Consider the following 25,289-nt stretch of genomic DNA (forward strand, 5'->3'; position numbering starts at 1 on the left):
TTCATTCAGAAACATTGATTCATCAGCATGTGCACACAGACCCCCAAGGTTTTATTTTTAATCCCAGTTTAATTTCAGTGGCCCAGTATACAGTGTCTTGGGACTGATACCAGAGTAGGGAGAATAAAATGGGATTTGTGTCTTATCACATGTCAGGAATTACTGTTTTTCAGCTTTTCTACATTTGTTTGGCTTTCTGTGTTTAAAAAAAAAAAAAAAGCTCAAGGTTTCTATCAAGTACAGAAAATACCAATATTATCACTTCTCAGACTTACGTTGTTTTGTTTCAAATTCTGGTAGACCATATGCAAAAATTTACTGCTTACAAATGTATGCTGACTACTTTATCAGTCAATTTGTTTTTACTTTTTTACTAATTTCAGGAGTAGCATGTAGCCTAAGATGTATTTTTGAGGAAAAGGGATGGTAAAGGGAAGCCTTCTACCTCTTCATCCTGAGTTGAGTTTGCTGGCCTCTTGGATATTCTAAAAAAATGCAGTCAGAAGAGGAAAGATTTTGCAATAAAACATTTATTTCCTTCTTGCATTCTGAAAATCGTCTTTTTTTGTTTTTCCCTGATTTTCCTTATTACATAAGTGCTGTCATTGTTAAGCCTTTAGATGGAGATATATATTTTTATATGTTCCATTAATCATCTTTAAAATAAGATGCAGAGGGGAGGAGCTTGGAGTGTGGTGAATGGGGCACACTGCTCTGGCAGGCAGGCAGGCAGGAGTGCAGGTTGCATGTTCAATCCCAGCCTGCAGGCTTGAAAATGCAGAGTTTAGTGGTTGTGGAAGAGGCTGTGGAGAGTGCCTGGTTAAAGGCAGGTTTCTGTTTGGGAATAAAAAATCAGGATATAGAAAAGAGATTTTAAAGGCTTTCTTTTGGTGACTTCTAAGCAAGTAGTTAAAGCATGAATTGGAGCAGGGGTATTCTGACCTGTGAGAGCTGTTGTGGACTTTAATCAGCTTTTTCCTTGGGGAAGCTCCGGAAACCAAATTCCGGCTGTGTCAATATATGACTAAAAACAGTAAAAGACTTCTAAATAGGGAGTAGTAAAAGTGTTTAAAGGGAAATAAATGTTTCCTGCTAGGAAGAAGGTGGTTATACTTAGGTGTCTCTCTCAAAGTGACTTTCAAAGTATAAGAAAATAGCCCTTTGTTGAAGAATGTAAAGTAACTGCTTCAGAGATGACTTCTTAAGGTCACACTGGCAATTATATCCTTGCATCTGCTTGTTCAGCTGTGCCCATGCTGTGGGCAGGCTTTGGGAGCTTTAACCAGTCCAGGTCTTCCCCCAGTCTCAATCAGCTTTACAGTCTCAAGTTTGGGAAGTCCAGTTTGTCTTGGCTGTACTATTGTATATTCATTCACAGAGGTGTTTACTAAGATCACTATGAAATTATAATGCAAATGGGATGTTTTGTGATTTCTCTGTTTGTGCCATGCTTGCACTGGGGCTGGCTCTTAAGACCCCCTTGTTGGTGGCACTGCAGCGTAGGATTGTCTGAGTTGCCAAGACAACTTTTAGTCATTGGTGAGCGTGGAGTGGCAGCCAGCTGAGAACACTGAGCTGGCTCTGTAGGTGTAGGATAAGCTATAGGATAAATGTCAAATGCTGACAACGGAGGAAGCACTGCTATTGCTGTATAATAATCTCTAAATGAAACTGCACAAAGTAGGAGGGATGAATGCTGTGCTTGTTCCAGGCACAGGAACTATTTAAGATGTGTGACTAAGACCTGAGTTGTGGTGCCAGCGTGACTTGCAGAGTTGGATCAGCTCAGGGCTGGGTCTGTGTGCACAAACACTGAGCAGGGAGCTGAGGGGTGACCTGATGATCGAGTTGTCGCTGGCTGAAGATATCAGGGTTGGGCTGCAGAGTGGTGCAGTGCTCTCAGCACCAGCCTGGGACAATCTAGCACTATCAAGTGGGTGAGTTTATCCTTAGAGTTCTGGACATGGGGTATTTCCATGGTGTCCAGAGTCTAACCTTGCTGTGCTGTGGAGCCACCAGCCCTGCATGGAACTTCAGTGCCTGCTGGAGCTTCTTGGGATCCTAGAGCCACACATCAAGGGACACTGATAGGCTTGGGGACATAGCCTAGGCTTCTGGTGGAACCCCTGCAATGAATGGAGTCAGGAAATCCAGCTCACAAATCACTTCTAGTTTGTTCTTCTGCCCTTTTAGGAACATTTTATATCTTCAATCTGGAAAAGACAGTTGATGACTAACAAAATAACTATTCCCCTTTTAAGTCTCAAACATATGCTTAGTAGTATTCCGTGTTTAATTTGTGCATAATTAATTTTATTTTAAAAATAAAAATCAGTGTTGGATGAATTGGGCAATCAAATTTTAATTTATATGGGGTTTTTTAACCTTTGATATTCTTTCTGTGCATGATACTTCAGCATAAGGAGCCTAAGTCTGTTTCCTTCATAGCATTTGTGCAGATCCTCCCTATTTTTATACACCTCTGTTATACCTAAAGAGATTTTGGATTTCTATAATATTTGTAATTCTGTGTGATTAATTTATGTAATTATCACAGTAAATTATGCAGATTCCTATGCAACTATATGGCAATTCTTATTTGAAGAATTACTATTGTTGCTTTTGGTTTATAATTTCAGTGTCATTTTAACATAATTTCCTTAGTGTGCATTGAAGAAATCTTACCCATATCTGTAATTGTCCTTATGCTTTAGGAATAAAATTGAACACTTAAATTAAAATTAAACATTTTAATGTTTATAAAGCAGGAATACTTATCCTGCTTTTAGTTACTGATGTTCAGGAGTAGGGTTTTGGTTTAGATTACTTCTAACATTAAAATGAACATGACTAATATGTTATTTTATGCTAATCATGGGTGATGAAGGGATTGATTTCATGTTCTCTGGGATAGCAGACAGCTCTCTTTTCTTAACTGTCTAGGACCTGCCATTGAGGTTGAAAAAGTAAAACCTGAATCAATTGAGCCCGAACCTGAGGTACAGAAGACCTTCAGTGAGGAAGCAAATACATCAACGTACTACCCTGCCCCTGTTCCAGTAATGGACAAGTATATTCTCGAGAATGGAAAGGTATTTTATATTAAATATAGCATGAGTCATTTTTAAATGTCCATCTGGTGATGTTCTTGTGGAATTTTCATTGATTGTGGGGGTTTTGCATGGTAGCAGCTTGTAGAAGCTTCCTCAGTTTTCATGAAGGTGTGCAGTTATGCTGAGGAGAATTGTGAAGTTACACAGATATGAAGAGCATAGAACAATATCCTCAGTGGTGAGAGCATTGAATGATGTGCAACATGAGGAATATAGTTATTAAATAAATATTCATGCACAGGCAAATTGACATAGTCTTCAGTTGGTGGCATCCATAAATACACCAGATATTGACCAAAGTCAGTAACCCATGTTATAAAGTTACTTGAGTCTACTTAACCAAAATACTTCTTCCTAAAGGGTTTTTAATGTTTATAATGTGCTGTAGTCATATTGCAGAGAAGCCCTCATATTTGGGTTGGAGTGCAGGAGGTAGTTGTGAACCCTGGAAAGAAAATGGTCTGTCTCCCTTGCTGCTGGTAGGAGCATTGCCACTGAATTGAGCTGATGTAGTGCTACTTTCCAGAGACTTTGTGAAGTTGCTGAAATACCATCTAGCTCTAGTTTGCCAGGAGCTGACTGAGAGCTTTTCAGATTTCAGCCTGTTTAACACATTAACTGCTCATCTACCTAGGCCTGCTTTTACAGCTGTTTTCATTATCATTAAATACATGTGATGTTTCTTATACAAAACTGTAATTCCTTCAGAACTGCCTGTGCAGATCCTGTTTATTGGTGTATAGAGATGCATTTGGTACCCTAATCTGAGAATCTTTAGGGAGGAAGCATCCATTCCAGCTTTGCTGTGAAGTGGAATTACTGATGGAATATAGTATGAAACTGCGTTTTCAAATTTGTCTTAAAAGATTGCACAATGTCTGTCCCTCTTGAGGAGGAATTCAACGTTATCATTGGGGACAGAATGTACGTGAAAAATAGTAAAATCTTGGCAGTTTGACAGGTATTTGGTTCAGATAGCTTTTCTTGCCTAATATATTTAATATGTCCTTTGCTTGATTATTTTGTGTAAATTTGGCAATAACTACTTAGGGTGTATTACTGTGCGAGTTTCCTCTACCTCCTTCTCTTCCACTTAAGGTCTTTGGGATAGGGCACATCCTTTAGTATTTGTATGCAGCTTTTCCTGAACCCTTTTTTCATCTGTCAGCTTCTTGGTGCTTCTTTTGCTGAAGTTTTCTGTCTTTACAGATGTTAGTATCTCTTTAATTTTCTTTTTGTAATTTTGCTTCTTGGTTTGCCTATTTAATGGGTCTACAGCCAGCTCAGATGCCAAAAATGTGACTAATTTGGAGTCTTGGAGGGTAGTTTTCTTCAGGTTTCCTTGTTTATGGCTTTATTTCAGTATTCCTTTATTGATATGCACCACTAGAGTAGTTGAAGTACTTTTTTTCCAAATCTTACCCTTTGTGGCACCAGATTTGATCTTAGTAGGATTCTTTCAGAGCAGATAAATCTCTTCCCTCCAGAGGGAAAACAGAGTCACTGAAAAAGAGCCTATGGCATTCATTTAAAGAAAAGAAAGAAGAAGAAAGAAAGAAAAAACAGAGTTCATCTTCTGAGACACGTTTTAGATCTGTTGCAGATGTTAGCACAGGCACGCTGGTGAGCGTTGCTTTGAATTCGCTGCCGTCTCTGTTGCGTTGTGCTTGAAGGTTGATCCCACAGTTGCTGAAATTGGGAGTAAATTTCCCATTGATTTCATCCAGACAAGAGTCTGGCTCATGGGGCAGCTCTTCCAGCAAGAGAGGAATGTCTTCTGAGTGTGGAGTTCAGTGAGCTTCCCGGAGCTTTGGGGCTGATAGGAAACAGTACCGGGCCTGTTGTAGAGAGGTAAACTGAGACACAGGCAGATTGAATTCCTCACCCTAACAGGGCTAGAAATAGAAAATGGAGATGTAAGATTGCTGTGGCTGTGGCTGTCTGTCACATAGTTGCTTTTGCCATAGGTGTTTCATACCAGCAATTGCTTTTTTAATAAATGAAGCATGTTAAAAGAAGAGATGATTTGTCTGAAGCATAAATATTAAAATACTTCCTGTAACTTGTTCTTTTCTTTTGAGTAACTTCAAGCTAATGAATAATGTAGTAGCTTAAGAGACTAAATAATCTTTGGCAAAGGCGAACCCTAATTTTGGCAAAGAATTGGATTTTTGATGAAATACAACAGTCCCTACAACTAATGTAATACAGACATCCACAATTTGCTATGCCACAACATTTCTAATCTTAGTTATTTTTTAGGTAACTTTCAGACATTTTCCTGGAGAACTTTTCCAAGATCTAACCAGAAATAACTGAATTTAAAAATGCACTGAAATTATTTTCTGAGCACAGACTGTTCACTGCTCATTGAAATTGCCTTACTAAATATAAAGAGAGCACCAAAAAGAGTGTGCCTTTTTAAAAATAATTTATGAAGAGGCTCAACAACAGAGAAAAAGGAAAAAAAAAAAAGGGATGTTTGTGTTGTGGTTGTTAGTAGTTTAATTTCTGTCCATGCAGACTTGTGAAAAGCTTCCTAGAATCCCTTTAGTGCAGAAGATTCTGCAGGAGGCAGCTTGCTGTATGGTTTTATGCTTTAAGGAAGGTAGAGTTTACTTTTTTTTAATATAACACAGCTTTTAGTCAAACCGGTCATATTACTCTATTTAAGTTTTTAAACATCTAGTTGCTTTTGAAGGATGCTGTTGTAATAAAAAATTTCTTGAGGTTATAGTCCTCATTAATAATTAAAGCAGGTTTCCATTTAAAGGAAAAAGGGTATTCAATTGAATACAAGCAGTAAAATGTTTGGTATATGAAATTTTACAGTAGCTTTGTCCAATTTTCATTGCATTTAATGGGACTTCTGTGATACTGCTCAGATTTGTATGGGTAGTAGGCACAGTTTATGTAAAGCCAGATGAAATGAGTAAAACCACAGAAAACTAACAGCAGAGCAGTTAAGGCAAACAGTCTTCTGATGCAGTTTTGCTGTGGGATTTTGTTGATAGCATTTTTTTTCATCATAAGAAGGTCGAAAGTTAGTTTTAAGTGTTAATGTTGCAGAAAGAACCCGCACTGGACCAGATCTAATCAAAACTAGATTTTGGATATGTAGCAATCCAGTTATTTGGTATGTTGCACTTGTCCAGATTGTCTGAAGGTAAGTGCAGTGACCTCTGATCAGCAGCTGGGAGCTGTAGGTCACACCTTAGCTTGTTGTGATGAGAGCAAGTGTGTGTCCCAGTGAGTGAAGTCCATCACCACGTGAACAAAGCTTCTGTGTGCAGAGGTAGTTCAGGAGTCTGCACTGTACCCCAGGAACTGGAGCATGGACATATAGGGTACAAAGTATTTGTGGTTCCATGCAGGGCCAGCGTGTGTGTGCTGGTTGCACTTGTGTCAGACTTGTGCTGGTTACTCGTGGAGTTGCCTCTGTGCTGGTGCTGGAAGGTGTCCTGAGTATCAGGGCTGTCAGCTCAAACACATATTGGCAGCCTAAGGACGGTGCTCGGATTCTTGTCCGGCATTTGTCTTAAGACTGGAGCACTGGGAATCTTGGGGGGAGAGATATAGGGTAGCCCTGTGGGAGACAACCAAGCACAGTCAGTGCTGAGCAAGGCTAATAAGCAAAACCAGACTTGAGCATCTTCCTTATGGAGACTCTCCAGTGGCTTCACACTGCATTTCCCAGTACTCGTATTATCCTGCTTTACTACTTCAGTGACATACCTCGACTTCCCATTGTTCAGATAATGGAAAGTTTATGATGTTGCTGCAATGGGTCATTGCCTAACCACAAAACAGTATTCATGTGGTGCATTTACATTGATCGTACATGATAGACACACTTTGTGTTAGAACTGGAAGTTTTACAAAGCTTCCAAACTCTCCTGGCTTATATTGAAATTGGAGCTCTCAAAATCCTTTCTCCCCTTCCAGTTACTTCAAACAATCAGTCTGGGTCTTGCCAACAGGTACAGAATACAACTTAGGAAGTAATTCTGTCTCTACTGCCTCTGGAATATGCTTTTGGCTAAAAGTCTGTTTTAGCCAAAGGGAAGTGTTTCATCTTGCTCCTGAATTAGGCTGGTGCAACTGCTTGGTTTATATGCTCTGCATAATTATATAATACTGGATGTGTTCACTGTTTCCTTCTTCGATCTCTGTTCCTGACCACAGTCTTTCAGGAGAGAGGTTATGTGGGGGGGAAAAGTAGGGATTACTAAAAGGAACTATATTATATATTGAGGTTGACTTGAACTCCCTGACCCACAAAGTTGGAAGAGTTTCAGAGTTAGGCAAAATGGATTTGTTCAGCCCTAATTACTGTTATTTTAGTTCCTAATATTAATGTTCCTACAGCACTTGGATACTGTTGTGTGCTACATACCATAGATAAGTTGTTATTATTACTACCTTCTAGGTCCATCTTGGCAGTGGAATTTGGGTAGATGAGGAGAAATGGCACCAGCTGCAAGTAACACAAGGAGATTCAAAGTATACAAAAAATCTAGCGGTTATGATTTGGGGAACAGATGTTCTCAAGAACAGAAGTGTCACAGGAGTTGCAACCAAAAAAAAGAAAGATGCCGTTCCCAAGCCACCTCTCTCACCTCACAAATTAAGCATTGTCAGAGGTAGGTTATTTGAAAACTTTTGCTTCCTGCTTTGGAGTTTAACCATTAATCACCGAGTTGAAAGATGCTTCTTTTCAGCTCATTTAAAATTAACTGATTAAAAACTGTAATTCAGATTGCTATTGCATTGTGAAGTGCATACCTACCCAGGAACAGTAAGACACATTGCAATAGCTGTGCACAGTGCAGGCCTCCACAGCTGAAGAGTTGTACATTGACTTCAGTAAGGTTTGAAAAGATCATCACTTTAGACCACTTGCAGGGCAGGACTCTGAGCCTGGAGAACAACATGTTGTTCTAGAATTCATTTGTAACATGCTGATTTTTTAAAGTGCATATATTCCTTTAAACAAGACTGAGAGTAGCTTTATGACATTCTTTTATCCAGAACGTAACCAGCTCTGGCATGAGGCACAGAAACCATTATAGCTGTGACTATAAAAATACGCATACCTTCAAAGGCAAGAAAGAATAGTTCTACCCTTTTAAGTGAAGAAAATGGAAGTAGTAAAAATTAATTGTTGCACTTGAATTGGAATTTGGACAGGAAGTGTAAATCGCTGACCTCATCTGGTAGGGAAAATTGCAATGACACTTTCAGTAACTGCAAGCCTGAGTCCATGTGTGTAGTACTTTGAGAGAGTGGAGGCTTTCTCCTTTATTTAAACTGAATGGTGAATTTCAGTCCCTTTGTATCATCATGCCTGTGTTGCATCATTTCTGTCTCTCTTGGTATTTCAGGCTTCTTTTTAAGTCAGAACTGAATTGTTTCCTCATGGAATACATACTGAAATTGGATTTTTAGGTTTTGTGTCCATACTAAATTGCAGTAGAGCTAAAAGAAACCGCCCCATTTGGTAGAGCTTCATTATTCTGCATTTCCTGTTCTTAGTTGCTATGTGCTCTTAACTGTGAACTCATTAAGAGGTGGTGTAATTGGCCATGAAAGTACCATGTTTTGGAGTCAGAAATACAGTTCCTCTCCGAGTGTGTGCGTGTGTCTGCGTCTGTGTTGTGTGGGGAGAAATTGGAAACTTATCTCCGTACTGTCATCTTTCTTAGTTTATAAGAAATGAGTAAAGGACGTGGGTTTTTTTTTTTCAGTAAGCTGCTTCAGGATTATATGTGGAAGTGGAAGCTGTTCCATGCTGATTTTCTAGCTCTGTCTGGGGTCTCTAGGTACAATCCTTACACATGTAGCTGAGCAATGACGTACTGGCCACATAAGGAATCCACTCTGTGGCAGTGGCTCTCGCAAATGGGAAGGAGAATTGGTTGCCCTGGTGTGCATTTACAAGCACGTAGCACAAGGGGGTTATTTTCCACTGGCCCATTGCAATGTGGTTTCCAGTTTCCCTGCTGGAGGCTTTTGCTCCTCAGTGCTGCTGGCAAGGTTGTTTCTGTGAGAATTTTCTCTTCTACTTTTGTCAGGGCTGCTCTATATTGCTCGAGCTATTTAAATGACAGCTTTCTTCTAACTTCCTTGTTTTGGCTACAGTGAGTTTGGGAGTATGCTCCGACAGGTACATGACGAGAGGCAGATGGGGCCCTTCCCTTTCTTCTCTTCCATACCTTTACACTCACCAGCAATTCAGCTCTTCCCTATTTCCTTGTTTTTCTGTGTTTTCTGTCATACTTCTGCTTCAAGCCTCAACCCTCATTTAAATTCTACTGTTACATGCCCTGGTTTTCCATGTTCCTCTTTTTAGTGTTTCTTTCACCTTGTCTTTGATTTCCCTTTTGTTAGACTCCAGCCTGTACAATGTCCTCTTGAACCAGTTAATCTGCATGGCCAATGTTGGAGGTGTCAGGCTGCCTGTATCAGTGGGACTGGGTAGTTCATAACCATGATTTTCCATGTTGTCGTGTCCTTTGCGTCAGTGTTAGCAGGTCTTGCCCCACCACGGAGAAGAAAGCAAAACTAAACAAACAAATGACCAGCAAGGGGACAAATAGTTGAGATTTGAGGGAGTTTTCCGTAGCCAGTGATTTCGGTCAGGCATCACAAAAAGTAGTGAAGCTCCTGGTTAGCCTTTGAGGTCTACTTGAATCTTTGGTATTCAGCAGTACAAAGGGGTGTCATTGTCCTCCTATAAAGCCAAAAGACAAGGGAGCAGAACCTCCAAATTACTCTTTGAAGCCCTAAGCCTGTATCCTTATGCAAGTACCAAGCTACTATTTCTGCACCCCTCACAAAAATGGAAGAGATGGAGAGGAAAAGCTGTGATCAAAGATCTGTCTGATTCACACCAACTTTTAAAATTACAGCTTTTGAATGAGTTCTGTCAAGTGATTGCTTGGCTTTGTGGCTAAATGAACAACACAGCCTGTCTTTCACTGGGAGTTCACCTTACTGGGTGTATCTGCCTGGGAGTGTTCTGACACCCTTGTAAGGCCAGCTTATGTCCTGCAAACACACTGCCTTTCTTCAGGCTCTCAGTGATGTGATGTGCCTCTTCTTAGGTGTTGTATTTCCAATCATAGTTTACGGATGATCAGCATTTCAGCTATCAGGCTGCATGCTGGTTAATTTCATTCATTTTATATTCAGTACGTCTTACAACATAAAATTCACATTGCTTTAGATTTTCTCATCATTCTGTGGACACAGACTAACTTATTTAAAATAGATTTTTGAATGACAACATTAGCTCTTAATGTGTCTGATATCTCTATAGCTTCTTAAAAATCCCCACTGTGTAGTATGTAATAAAGAAATGATAAAAAGTATGATGGATGTGCACTGTTATAAACCTTGTTAATGCAAAATAACCTTTTATAAAACTTCTCAGAGGTTTCTAAATGAACTACAAAGCATGCATAGTACTTAATTTTCATAACTTTTAATATGGTGCATTAGAAATGTTGTAAAGCACATTAATTAAGCAATAATCTCTATGGCTTTCTGTATATGAAGCAATAAACAGCTAATGGAATAGATCACTAGGCAAAGCAGAACAGAGTTTGTTTAACCAGTCTGGGAAGCCTACACAACGAAATACATTGGTCTGTTTATGAAAACCAAAAAACCCCAAACCTGCCTGTCACTAAGGAGTTATGTGTGTTGCACCACTTCAGATTTCAGTAACTTCTGCAAGATTCTGGCATCAAACTTCCAAATCTGGGAAGAAAAATTGTCTCAACTTTCACTGCCCACACTGCTTTTGCAGTTACTGCTATCACTTGCATTTTATATTCCAGCTAATGTATATTTCAGAAAGTGTATTGATCAAACACGCAAGGAGATGGCACTTGTCCTGAATAATCCACCAGTAAAAGTGGAATAAGCCCCGGGACAAGCTGATAAAGACATGGACATTAATGTATGTGGAAGAGATACAAAAAATGAAATAAATGAGTTAAAGTGTTGTCCTGCTGGTTGCTGCTTCTCTTCCTGAGCATTGTCATTTCCATACCCTCCTGAAGGGGTGAAGGTGGGAGTGACTCACTGTGGATACAGCTCTGGTGGGACCCTTCACCTGGGAGGAGACTAAATCTGTTGTGGAGATTCAGACAGAGGCAGGGGTCAGGCAGGCAAGGCTGGCACTGTCAATGGTTGGGTTTAACCTTGTTTCTGTATGGAAAGCCTATTAATGTAGTCACAGCATAAGTGGAAGTTGGTCATGCCACTGATTCAAGCCTGGTGACAAATCTTGACTTAAACAAGACAGTGAATCAAGGAAAGCTTCTCTTGTCTTGCAAAAAATATACACAGTGCTTACTCACTGCTGTCTCTTGAGTAGTCAGCCCAGCTCAGGGCTATTGTGTTTTCTGAAAATATCCTAATGACTCTTTCCTTTTTTTTTCTCCCCAGAATGTTTGTATGATAGAATAGCACAAGAAACTGTGGATGAAACTGAAATTGCACAGAGACTCTCCAAAGTCAACAAGTACATCTGTGAAAAAATCATGGATATCAATAAATCATGTAAAAATGAAGAAAGGAGGGAAATTGCAAAGTACAATTTGCAATAAATTTTGGATTTTTAATAAAGTCTTAGTGTTTTACTTAAGTGTTGGTTTTTGATTTGTGTGGCATTTTTGCTGATGGGAGAAGCTGAATTGAAGCGTTGCTCTCTTCCTATAACTGATTCGTTTTTTGAGCGGTTCTGTCATGGTGTAAACTGCTTTTAACTAATGTAAGATATATTGTAAGTTCACTCCCAATGAAAACTGAAGTTTCCAAGGTTTCTCCAGCGAGCTGCAGTTTGTTTCCTGCGGTTGTACATTGGTTCTGGTTCTGCGGACACCGACCCATTTGCCCTGCGTTGAGTTTTGCTGGAGTTAGTGGATCTCAGCTGCAGTAAAACATCTGCTTAGAAGGAAGAACTGTACAAAATTCACTTTGCTATTGAAAAGGATTTTGCTGTATTTTACAAAGTGTTTTTTTCTGAAATGAAGTTTCAATCATTTGTTTTTATAAATCTTTGTTTTGATCTCTAACAATATATTTGATCAAAAATACACGAAGAACGTTTCTTTTTCAATTATCTTGTAGGCAGATCACTATTACCATCACAGTTAAAAAACAAAATCTAAACAATAACAACAAAGAACCCAAAGCTGTAAGTTGTAAAATCATGATAATTCATTTAAATAAATAAGTTTAAAACCAGTTCTTTTTTCAGGGACCAAGACACTTCAGATTTCTGGTTGTGGTATAAAGTTCCTCAGTGTGTCCATACTATTGTTCTTGAAATATTACCTTTTTAGTGTATTTGTACTTTCAAACAATTTAAAAATTGCCACACTATCTCAAGAGTATGTACAGTAGAAAATTTAGTACGATTTTGTTTGGGTCCATAATTTAACAATGGACACTTTTAGCACAAATTTTAATGACAAATAAAAATAATTTTCTACATTGAAGTTAGACTTGCGATGCAAAGTTTTTAGAAATAATTTGTCATCTGAACTATGTGTTATTGTCTGTAAGTGAAGCAAAATATTCTCTTTTCATGAAGGATTTAGAGAGAACTTGAGGTCTGGATTGATGAATTTTGAGGGTTTGTGATCTCACTTAACCTTCCATTTATTCTGTGCTCACAGCTGTGATTGTCTGCATTTCAGCCTGCCTGTTCCCGAGTGTCAGCATTTGTTGCTTTTCTACCACTGCAATTCTGTTTCCTGTAGTCTTGAAAAACTTCCCATTTCCTATCACCTTCCTGTAGCACTGGTTCACCCTGAGGTGAAGCCTTTTTCAGTGTCCTGTAAATGTAGATAATGTGGAAAGGAACAGGCTGCTGGGGTGGACTCGCCATGCCTGGAAGTATTTAAGTGATAAAAGGTATAGATGTGACACTTGGGGACATGGTTTAGTGGTGGGATTGGCAGTGCTGGGTGAATGTCTGGACTTGATGATCTTAAAGGTATTTTCCAACCTTAATGATACATAATTCTTTTAAGGGCTGCTTGGGTGGAAGCAAAAGAGAAGGGGAGGGGAGGAGGAGGTGTGCTAGACCTGCCCTGCCTCTCTTGGAAGAGATGAGACAAACAACAGGTTGTTTCTCCCTGTACTTCACCTGTATGTAATTAATGTCTTAACTCCTAACTAAGTATTTGCTTTATGCTTTCTAAAGTCTACTTTCATGGTTGCCTTGCACCAACCTCGTGCTGTGCTGCCAAACAGGAACACCAGATTTTCACCACTGGTGCACCTGCATTCCTGTCCCTTCCCTTAACCCCACATGTGTGACTGAACAGGTGTGTCAGATCCCACTGAATCCCAGGGTTCATTTCTCAGCAGCTGCTTCCCGTAGGATGGAGCCAAAGCTTTCCTGGTGACGGGTGGAAAGAGCAGGAGTGTGTTTTTCCAGTTTCTTATGTGTGCCCTGAACTTTCTTTGAACAGCCTCCCTTGTCTCCTGGTAATATCAAAGGTGTTCTTAGGTAGTGTTTAATGAAGTGCATAAATGTTTATGTTCCTAATTTGGGATGCTAAATAGCAGATTAGTGTTTAAAATGTCAGTGCATGTATCCTTTTATTAATTAAAAAGAACAAATAGAGATAACATTGAAAAAAACATTTAAACAGCAAGTTTCCCCTTTTCAAGCAGACTTGTGAATGTACAGGGGTTTTGGGTTTTTTAAGTGATACTAAGGCAACCCACTATTTTGGGGAAAATGCCCATAATTTGCTCTGTCTTTTATGGCTTTAGTACTAATGTGTTCCCATTGTAACACATTCTTTAATGAGAAGATCTAGCTGTACTTCTTAGAAGATAAGCCTATTTTATGAAACCTGAAAAAAGCAGCTTAGAATTTAATTAGAGTTAGGACTTCAGCCTGGCCCCAAAAATCAGTGGTGTTAATTCCTTCTGCAAAACCAGCATCACCTTTCTAAGGCTTCTCCTTGACTTACTCGTCCCATCAGATGTTAATACTGCATTTTGCTGAAGAATTTAAACGTTCTCCTTGGGCACGGTATCTTGGAAGGCTCCGTTCAGTTTTTCCTGGAAATTTCATCAGCTCAGGTTAGTTTTCATTTGAGTTAAACCGGGGTATTTGGGTGGCACAAAAAAGTTCAGTTCCCTTTGAAGCATAGTGTCAATGGGAGCTAAGAAATGTGTCCATTGAGCTGGGCAAGTGGTGTTTGATGTGCTGCTCTAAACTTTGTTGAGTCGTGTTAAAGGAGTAGAACACCTCTTCATTGTATTACAGCTTGAACTAAATCTTTGGATACTAGAAATAAGTTTTTTGCTAATAACAAGCCATTTCTGTGCACTGTGGTTGTATGGCAGCATGCTGGGGGCTCTACAGGGAGTAATGGGTGTGTGAATAACATTTTATACTTGTGTTTGGTCATTACTCTTGTCTTTCCCTCCCCATGAGCCAGTATCAAGGTTGTACAATTGTTTCCTAGTGTGTCTGTTTGAAGTAGGGAAATAGGCTGCAGTTCCGTGTTCCAGCAATAGCCAAGAAAAATAGGAACTTTAATGGGGTGTGCTTTTCTGCATTGCAAAACTGATGTATAAATTAACTGTGAGTTTCATTTCATTTTCCTGCACTGCGTTTATGGCCAGGGCTGTTCTTGTTGGTACATTAATTTTTCCATAATTGTGCCTGCCCGTACATAGTTTGCTTTGTTCATATTGCGTCTGCTGTGAATCTACCATAGGAAACTTTATAGAAAATAGTCCCTACTAACTTTTTCCTGCTCTAGGGTAACTTCTTACCTGTACATCATGAGAAACAGGAGATAGTTTTGACAGAAAATGAAGTAGGTTTTATTACACCCTGTAATACCCCTCGTTTGTCATTCTAAGGTTTGTGCTGTGCCATTACCTCATACTGTAAACCTGGATTTGTAAGGATCAGAAAGACATGGATTTAAGAGGAAGTGACAGTTTACTCTCTTTTTAATCAAAGCAGGCAGGAGGTATTGCTGTTATATGAATAATCTGATCTTCTGTTGCCACACATTGCTGCAGTAATTTGTGATATTCATGATCTGATCCATATTAAAGTGCCTCTGGCACACTTGCAAAGAAGCAAGATTAGAGTTAACAAAAAGGGCTTTATTTTCTATTAGTGATTTTATAAGGGATATGAGCTGTTGTGTTAAAGGAAAGAATCCTACCAGGGACTTTAATACCTGAGTCAGGAAATCTAGCCACTCAATTAAAAAAAGAAAACTAGTATTTATTAGAGCGGGGAAAAAATATGTTCTTCTGTTCCAGAACAGGTTTGGATTTACTGGTGCTTTATAGAGATGGGAGAGTTTTTAAAAAAATAGTAGAATACCTATGTCAAAGTTGAACTTTAAGTAGGAATTCAAAGTTGCATTGGTTAGCTGTTGGCTGTCAAAAGCAGGTGCATTCTCCCTGTGGGAGGTCATTTCTTTGCACCTTACCTTTGATGTTGTATCTGAGAGATTACTGTGATGGCTGCTTTGTTGTCTTAAGCAGAGATTATTGTCGTCTTGGAAGTTTTAAGTAGCAATAAATTGAACTTTTTGGGATTTACTGAAATTGTAACGATAATTCTACTTCACACTTCCAGAATCCATAGACTTTTAAAAGTTAAGGCTAAGCACAGGTCATTGTTAAAATGATACAATCTTGATGCAGAAGTTCAGAGAATTGGGAACATTGTGTATTAGCTGTAGCTTCACTGTGTATTAGCTGTGTTCATAGCTCTTGAGAACACCAAATCTGGCTGGTTTCAGAAATGGAAAGCAACGTTGCGTCACATGGAACTGTACTGAGGATTATTTCCATATTCCATCTTTCTAACATGAGAATTCTCTTCTGAAAGAGACAAAGACACAACTTGTGCCTCCTCAGAATGAGGTGGTTGCTTTCTCCGTACTCTTGAAAATATTTGTCATTCTGTGTGTGCCTTTAGTCTCGGATTGATGAAGTCATAACATCAATTGCTCAGACTTTATTGGTGTCATTTTTTTCATCATAACAGTGTGGAACTCTGAAATGATTCATACAACACCGAGGCAATAAAAGCGTTATGAAGTGCAATCATTGCATGTTTCATGCTCAATAGCTAATTTTTAATTTCACCATCTTGGATATTTTTTCATCCCCTCAGGGTTCCTAAATAGGGAAAGAGAATCATTTGGACTTGGACAACAGGAGCAGTGATTCAAGAAGGAATTAATTTATGTGGTTGTTCATCTGTTTTACTTTTCCAATTATTTCTCCTGTTTATGTTTGAACAATAACTTTCATTCCGTGCGTCAGATACCCTCTTGTCATGCAGTGAAATCATGGTCCTGTGGTTGTGAGATCATTTGTTTACCATAAAGAGGAAAATACCTCACTTACAGCATCACATGAGGTTGCATTATGGCTGGATCAGAACAAAGGTGAAAGTGAGTCTGGGAGGGGAGGACGAAGCTGAGCATAAAGGATTTTTTTCTGTGCTGCCTTCTGGCTAGAAAAATTCTTCCTACAAAGGAAATTGTTTCCTCCACATTTAGCAGAATATCAACTTTATGTTCCTTGTTTATTGATAGTAAAGCCTTAATGGAACTGAAGTCTTTATGAATATATATGTTTATTGCATCAGGCTACCTACTGTCATGCTGAATTTTGGTCTTTAGTGATTTGAAATTAAAGAGTCACAGAAAATTTCCTGAACAACCCGAGAGAGGCATAGGCTGGGGGTGATTTAGCTTTTATTGTAATATATAACAATTGCTAAAAGTTCTGTGAAATAGAAGATAAGAAATGATGTGTGTTGGTGTGCTTGTGTATCCTTTATAATTGGCCTGAGCTTTCATGCTTTTGGAGTGGAGAGGGGTGCAGGTTTCATGGGATAGGCTGATCATCAGAAGAATTGGCTGTGAACACTCTTTGGTGTTCACCCTGCTGAATGTGAATGATGTCCTGGGACAGCAGCAGAGGGAATGTGCCTTGATAGTGCCATATCACACTGGTACCAGCCCCTTCCACAGGAGACTCAGATGAAATAGCTTTTATGGGAGCTTCATATCCTTTATACTCAAATATATCTTTAATGTCAGCCCAAATGTTTATTTAAATCTTACTGAATTGTAGTTTAGTTTTTAAAAGAATGTACTTTCATGTGTTTCTCATTTTTCTTGTAATTAACTGAGTATCATTCTGGGAGATGTCTTTCTCCATGTTTCAGTTGGGGTATTAAGCCACTGATACATTAAAATAGTCCATTTGGACGTTCTGTATTTGTGAGCCAGATGAAATATGATTTTACCTTTCCTTATGGAGTCCTCTGCAGGATTTCTGGAAGTACCTTTAGAGAATAATTCTCAAAACTTGTAGGATGGAAGGTGGATGGGTCAAAGCATTGTCTTCAAGTTAATGTTCTGTGTTTTCATTTCTTTAAGAGTCTTAGCTTATGAAAAACTAAAACTCTGTAAAGTAGGATTTTGCTTTCTTTTCCTGCACTGTATATTAAAATTCTTTGACACTCATTGGTTTTCTTTGCGTTTGCAAGGACACTTTCATCTTCCAGGACCGAGTTCTTCTCTTTTGCTGTAGATCCTTAAAGGAATAAGCAATCAAGGGTGTGCCTTTTGGGGTTAAACAAGGCTGAGGATGCTATTGTAGGATAATCTGTCCTTTGGAGGACAATGCAGGGAGCCACCCTCCTTGCTAGGATTGGGAAGGGCATCCTTGAGGGTTGGCTTCTCTTTAGGTATTGTCCCCTAGTGCAGCTCATCCAAGAAAGGTTGTTTATTGCCACATGGGTGGACATGGGCAACTTCCACTCTGTGGCTGCTCTGAACTTCCAGAGTAGCTGAGATTAACTCATCCAGCCTGATGTGGAGGAGCATCCCAGTCTGGTGGTGCAGGAAGGCAAAGAGGTGGTAGAAGGGTCATGGTTCCCTTTGCCCCTTTCCCAGAGAGTTAGTTTGTGCAGTCAGGGTGAAGTCAGTACCAAACAGCAAAATCCCAAGCAGTTTAACTGGCATTTAAGGTTTCAATCAGTGAAAAGTTTTATTAATTAAAAAAAATCTAATCACTCTTAAAGTTCCCAGAATTTAACCTTTAAGAAGTGGCAAAATCAGCATTTTCTTCTGCAGCCAAGGACCTCTCTCTATTGCACACACACAGCTGTATGTGTACAGGTGTGATGTGCCATTATTCTGTGTAAATCTGTCTGTGCCATGTAAATCCACAACTTGATAATGTTCCTGATGGTCCCCCACCCTGCCTTTTTTCCTGCTCTTCCTTTTTCCATGCTGTTCCTTCTGCAAATGGGAGTCTGTCCTCTGTGCTTGCCTCAGAGGGACAAGACAGGAGCGTTTCATGATTCCTGCCTTGCAAATTGTCAGCAGGGCTCTGAAGTGAAATACCTGCTTGTTATTCCTGGGGGTGACTGACACAGAACTAGAGCATTTCCTTGGGAGATCTGGTAGTGCTGCTGTCACCGTAAGGCAGACTTTGCCATTCAGGGACTTCACACAGCAGCATTTTTCTTGTTGTATTTTTTTTTTATTTTTTTCCCCCCTGCCCTGTCAATGCCTAGGTTGCAGCAAAGAAAATTTCATTCTCGCATGGAGTTGTTTAAGTGATAACATGGAATAAATAACTCTTTCAGCAGTATCTCTTAAAAACATTCATTTCTCAGAGGTTCCTCTGCTTTTGCAGAGGATCAGTGGCCTGGAAGTTTCCCACCTGATGGCAGTGCCCAGGTGAGTGCTGGAAAATATTGAGCACCTTGACAGATTTATTCTGATCTATGGCTTTAATCTGCCCTCTGTTACTTCCTTTTCCCAGCTGCTGTGTGAGAACAGCCACCTGGTGAACTGGGGAAGAAAGAGCCATTTCCAATTCTATGATCTAAGTGTGGTTCTTGATAAGGCTGTTTTTAGCTGTGCCTGAAGGTGTGCATGCAGGCAGTGGTGGCTGCTGGGCTGTTCCATGAGCTGCTGTGGCTCCCTGAAGAACACATCACAAAACTTCACTCAGCAGCTCCCTTGAAAAGAAACCTTGGCTGGACCACAGCAATGCTGTTCAGGAAATCAAGCATTCCTGAGAATCCATCAAAATGTGAAATCCATCTTTTCCTTGAGTGGTTTATTCCAGTGCTTAGTGCTGCCCTTGCTGCTCAGCTTGTGCCTTATTTCTCTGTGAGTCTTACTGGCTTAACTTCTTATTCCTAGCTCCTAATTTGCCTGTCTTAATATCTTCCCCTAGTATTTCTGCTGCTCACAAACACCTCAATAGACTGACTGAGTGCCTTCACTCTCCTTCCACCACAGATTTTCTAGGTCATGACTGACTCATTTTTGAAATGCTTTTCCTTTATGACTACCCAAACTCATTTGAGTTTTATGGAAATTCTTTCTATAGGAGTGTTTGGTTTAGTTAGTGTGATACAAGCTGGTGGTTTAGGACACCTCACTTTGTATTAAAATGCAATATACAATACTAATTTCATTTTGTGGACCAACCTTAATTTAATTTGGAAGAAAAAGAACTCTGATATAATTTGATACTTAACCAATTGATGTCCCAGTGTGTTTTTACTCTGTTACTGACTATAGCTCTGTCCTGGAAATGCTGTTCTTCAAATGAGTGTTTATCTCTGCTCCACTTTCCTCTTTGATTCTGTACCACTCACACGCCAGTGAGGAGACAGAGCATGTTCCTCCTGCTTTCCAGCTGCCTATTCCTGTACTCACAGCTGGGCCAGGCAGGGCCCAGCAGGGCTGTGAAGGGCAGCAGGTGAACAGAGTTTCACAGAAAATAGGACAATGAAGAAGTAGAACTTAGAAGAAAGGGAAGCCAGGGCCATTTTACTCCTGTGCAATGTGTCTTCAGGATACCTGCAGGGTTCCCTTGGATGAAGATGCCTTTGAATTGCCAAAGGATGGGGAAAAGTCATCACCATTATGTTGTGGTATGTTCTCAGAACTGGGTAGGGTATCCTTAGGGAGAAACTTCAACTTTTGTGGAATTACTTCACTCTGGAGCCTCCAGCCAAGTCCCAGGAAGGAATCTGACCTGATAGAAGAGCTTGCTGTGCATCAGCCCTTGCTGTGTCTGCTATGATAAATTAAAGGCTGCTTTGGGTAGGACTTACACACATTTTGTTTGACCATTCCTGCTAAGTACTCAATATCCTCTCAAATTCCTCATGAGATGAGATGAGGAACTGCCAAGTTCCTCCACTGAGATGGTTTAATGAAAATTGTTCCTTGCCAGAATTTTGAAGGTCAAAACCAACTTAAATATGTAAACAGATATTCTATCAAGGTAAATTAAAAAAACTTACAATTAATCTCTTCAAAGAAGTCGCTTCCTTCCTTTGAGAATTTTGAATTGTGCCAGACAAGGTTCTTCTAAATTTCCTTCATCATCTCTCTGAAGATTCCCTGTTAATTAACTTAGTCATTTATAAATGTTATGAAATCATATTATTGACTTATTCCTATTTGTAAAGGCATCAGGAAATTTGTGTACTGCACCCTTTGAAAAGTAATTAATGTTTCACTCCTAAATGCCTATTGATATTTTTGTGCTTCCTATTGATTTGAAATTAATATCTCTGCCAATTTAAAGCTCACATGCTGGTTTGTCCAGCTTCCAGAGAATGGACAGGACATCACTGCTGAGCTGATCTAGTTAAAATTATGACCCTCATCTGATGACCTCAAGAAAAAAAGGTACTGGCAAAGTTCTGCTAGTCTGGGCTTCCTCCCTCTCTGGGGCTGGTGGAAGGTGACCCTTTCCCACGTGGTTTGGGAGGGGTTGGGTAGGTTGTAACTAGCTAGTGGTTTAATGATGGGAGGAGTTAGGTCAGAGCAGTTTAGTTCATGTTGTAATACCAAGGGCAGAAACCAGTTGATGCCCTTACCCCAGTGCTGCAGGATTATTAAACACTCTGGGCAAGGCCTTGGTGATGTTTTGCAGGGTTATGGGTGGTGCAGAAGTTGCTCTCGAGGTCTCCTTGCTTGCCCGACTAATCCGATTTCCTGTTTGGGAGCTCAGGTAGAACCTGTACCTGAGAGGTTTCACCTCTGTGGTGCAAGATCTTGCTGGATTTTCACCCTCTGTGTGTGAGAGATTTGCTTTTCATCAACACCTGACCTGTGGTGAGATCCAGAGAGTCCCACTGGCTCCCCTCCCGAGGGCAGCCCAGCTGCAGCTGAGTTTGCTGAATGCATTTAGGGTGGGTGGTGCTTTGTGTGCAGCCCCCCTGGCCCACTGCTCAGGGAACCTGCACGGCATTCTCTTCCTTGAGCAAGGACTATACAGGCGGTTCCACACAAGTTTGGGATCTTTTATTGCTGGGTAACAAACTCTTTTCTGGTCTGGGATAGGAACTTTAGTGGAGCTTTTTTAGCAGAGGGATGGTTTGTTGGCCAGTATTGCCTCTGCTCTGCATGTGAGACTCTCCCATTTGTACTGTCAGGTACCCCAAACGTAATTACTGGAAGAATCAGATATGGTGTGATTAAAGGGATTCATATTTGTTATTCAAGGGTTTTCTCTGTATTAAATACTTCAGCAAAATTTCAGTAACCAGTGACCTCTTTTGAGAAGTGACTCATGGCAAAATTTCAGTGACCTCTTTTGAGAAGTGACTCATTTTATTTTAAAGGCTTTATAACCAAGTCATCTCTTCTTGTTAGGGACATGGAAGACGAATAGATCGTTCCTGTCTGCGATTTCTATTCTCAGGGGAAGTCCCTTTTCACTGCCTGTGGTGATGGTCAGCTGCATCATGCTTTTAATTGCCTGCAGGCTCCTTCAGGACTGCCTGTGTCCCCTCTGGCATGACCTACATCCTTGCAGAGCCACGAATCCCTTGGCACTGGTTAGTGGAGCCTGAGCACAGGACAGAAGGTCCTCTTGTTGCTAATCCCTCGCTGACTCCCAGGGCTGGAAGCTATGTGACAATCTTTTGTTTGCCTAAATTCATATGGCATTGTCTTGCCTGTAGAAGGATACAAATGAATTTTCTGTGTTAAAGGTGATGGAGAAAATGTGGGTGGTGTCTGGAGCATTGTGGATACTGGGTGTATCCACAATGAAACCCAGGGAAGGATGAATTAAAAAGAGCACAGGAATTCCGTGATATATATGTAGTTTTTCTTGAAAGAGGGAATAAATAGTGAAATAATCATTCCAGCTGTAGCCTGAATTGCCTTGCTGCTGGTCACATCAAACTGTATGAATGTGTCAGATAGTTCAGTTTAATTGGAGGGCTTGGGCTAGTGGAGGAGTAAGGTGATATTTCAGGTGAGTTAAAGTAAACATTACAGTCAGCTATGGAAAGGAAGAACTTAGTAGATGTAAGGGTCTTCTTGCTCATTTTGGAAAGCTCTCCAAGAATATCTGTTCAACTCTTTTGTAGCACTGGAGGTGTCTGGACCTGCTGCTGGACCTGTAACACAGGACTGAAGTTACTGGTCCTGTACTGCTCAAGTCCCTATGTTCCACAGGTTCATCTGTTCCAGTTCTGCTTTTTCTATGCTAATGGCAGATAAACTGAGGACATTGTTCTCCAGGACTTGATCATTTTGTTTCCCCCCACCCAGCTTTGAGTCTGAATTTACTCATGAGCAGCAGTCTATTTATTTGTTCTTGAGTTCCTGCCAAGTTTGAGCAGCTTTTTTTCCCTGTCTCTGAAGAGTTTATGAGAGATCATATCCACTTTACCTTTGCTAGGCTGACCTGTCTTTTAAATTTTTGTTGTGAGATACACTCACCAATTCATCTGCTGTTATCCTACTCAGTGTCTCCTGCACTTGCCTGATCTTTCTCCATCAGTGATGCTTTTGTGCTGGGTTTTATCTTGGGTGGTAACAGTACATTTTACAGAGACATTATCTTTCCAGAAATGTCTTTCTCTAGAAATATCTTCATGGCTTTGTCATGCTGAGGGCTCATAATTCAGCTGCAATCAATGCCTCTGCTGAGGTTGTTATCCTTCCTTTGAGTTAATGTATAGCAGACTTCCTATCACTGTAGGAACTTGCTGTCAAACCTAATCTCACCTCCATTATTCCACTTCTGAAAGTCATCTGGAGGGATCTCTACTTCCCATCTGATATTTCTCTGTTGCCACATTATACTGATATTACCTCCCAGTATGGTGCCATTAGTTTGTCTCTCTAGAGTCTGTCCTTAATCAGTGCATAAATGAAAACTTCCTTTGCTTTTATGTAGAGTTTTACCCATTCTAAAACTGTTTGTTAACATTTAATGAAGCCTCAAATTGTCCCAGTGGAGAAATTAGTTTTCCTTCCAGTAAATGACTGATACTTCTCAGAAACAGGGAGCTGGTGACTTGCTCAGCATCACACCTTGAGTCAGAAATGAGCACTGATGAGACAATCCCACGTCCTCTGTTCTAAAAGTCATGAAATAACACTGTATGATCTTTATCAGAAAACTATCAAAAGGCTTGTATAAAATGGGGAAAGTCAGTGCAAACTTGAGGCTGGAATCTGGAAAGCCATCTGGAAGATAAATTTATTGGGAGCTGTGTTTGCAAGGCTCTTGGGTAGCCTCAGATAGTGACGCTTGGATATTTTAGCCATTTTTTGTTATTTTGATGGCTCTCATTTCTGGGGTACTGTACCTGCACTTCCCCATGGTTCTGCTGCAATACCAGGCTGAGCTCCACCATTGTTTTTCTCTCTGTATTTACTAAACATGAATAGCTCAGGTGAGCTGATGGTACATAATGCCACGCTCATCTGTATTTGCTTGCCTTGAGGACTTGTGGCAAGATTCATTTTGAACTCTCCAACTCTTGAGCTGCATGCGTAATATCCCTAAAAAAAACCCACCCGAATGTTCACGTTGCTCCCTGATGCCCCCAATTCTAGTTGCTGTTGTTGTGTTTATTGTGCAGATTAATCTTTAAGCACGGAGTGATTGTGAGCTTGAGCAATAATGTGGAGTGAAATCTCCTCAGCAGCCGAGTTAGGAGGGAGTGCGTTCCTGAGAAAGCGAACGCTAAGCTTCGCATCCGGCTCTGTGACCTGGCACCTCCCTTGGAGCTGGAATTAGTCTAATTCCCTCTGCTGCCTCAGCACCACCTCCTTGCTTCACTCCCCCGGCATCCCAAACACCACACACCTTGAAGAAGAAGAAGTTGCCACTTTGGGATTTGCACAGTTTTACCTGCCCATCCTCTGCAGCCACCCTCCTGTCCCCGAGCCAGGGAGGAAACTCCAGCTGAAAGCTTCTTAACTTCAAAAAGGAAAAAAACCAACCAATCAAAAAAAAAAAACCCTAACCAACCAAACACCCCAAAACCACCCCAAAAAACTTCACAAAATCAAACCAAATAAAAAGCCTCTCAAAACCAAACAAAAACCACCAAAAAAACCCCCACCAAATAACTGGGGCAAGTTGCCTTTTGTTGTTTGTTTTGGGTACAGGGTAAGACTACACCAGCTGTGTACAAAGGCTGAGAAGAGCATTTAGCCCCAGGTAGGATAATCTTTTGATGACAAATGTTGAAATTTGTCATTAAATTGCTTCAGTTTAGCACACCATCGCTTTGTGTTTGTGTGTGAGAGCATTTGCTCTACAGTGGCTACAAACCTAAACCCTCTCTCTGTGAGCCAAAGGAAGCCAAACTACTTCAGGGTTTTGCTGTGGAAGTGCACAGAAGGGGGGAGGTCACTTTGGTTCCCACATGGCCAGAACAGGAGTCTGAGTGCTGCTGTGGCTAAGCTGGATGCCAAGGTTTAGAGTGAATCATTTTGCCAATTTTCCATTGTCAAAAAGTGGTTTTTTTCCCCTCAATTCCCATTGTTTCACTTGCAACCAGAAAAACCCCAAATTAGCTTTGTGGCAATATGCAGAATCACATAGCTGTGCTGGTTCACAGGTCCAAGGGCAACAGGAAGAGGGTGCATCTTTTGTATTTTAGCTCTGTGGACCCATTCCAAAGGCATAATTGAATCCTGAAGCCCCAGTCTGAGGATCTCCTTGAGTCTCTGTGCGTGCTCTCTGTGGCCCTGGCCAGCCCTGGGTGTGGGACGTGCTGCAGAGTGGCTCTGAATTCCTCTTAGAGGCCATGGAACCTTTCCAATGGGTCACAAACCAAGCCTACGGGGAAGGAAT

At 40.4% G+C, this 25,289-nt stretch overlaps 2 protein-coding genes across 3 annotated transcripts in view; both read left to right on the forward strand.

Moving 5' to 3' along the window:
• Positions 1–11,769, forward strand: part of BEND5 (BEN domain containing 5) — a 30,842-nt gene extending 19,073 nt beyond the window's left edge. For both annotated transcript variants that reach the window (XM_059853860.1, XM_059853859.1), the window contains exons 4-6: positions 2,944–3,092; positions 7,543–7,756; positions 11,571–11,769. In XM_059853860.1, the coding sequence (XP_059709843.1) occupies positions 2,944–3,092; positions 7,543–7,756; positions 11,571–11,731 (524 nt within the window). In that variant the 3' untranslated portion in view covers positions 11,732–11,769. The remainder of the gene's footprint in view (positions 1–2,943; positions 3,093–7,542; positions 7,757–11,570) is intronic.
• Positions 1–25,289, forward strand: part of AGBL4 (AGBL carboxypeptidase 4) — an 870,267-nt gene that overhangs the window by 545,397 nt on the left and 299,581 nt on the right. The gene's annotated exons all lie outside the window — the stretch shown is intronic.

The sequence above is a fragment of the Haemorhous mexicanus genome, chromosome 9, assembly GCF_027477595.1.
Source record: "Haemorhous mexicanus isolate bHaeMex1 chromosome 9, bHaeMex1.pri, whole genome shotgun sequence".
Classification (NCBI taxonomy): Eukaryota; Metazoa; Chordata; class Aves; order Passeriformes; family Fringillidae; genus Haemorhous; species Haemorhous mexicanus.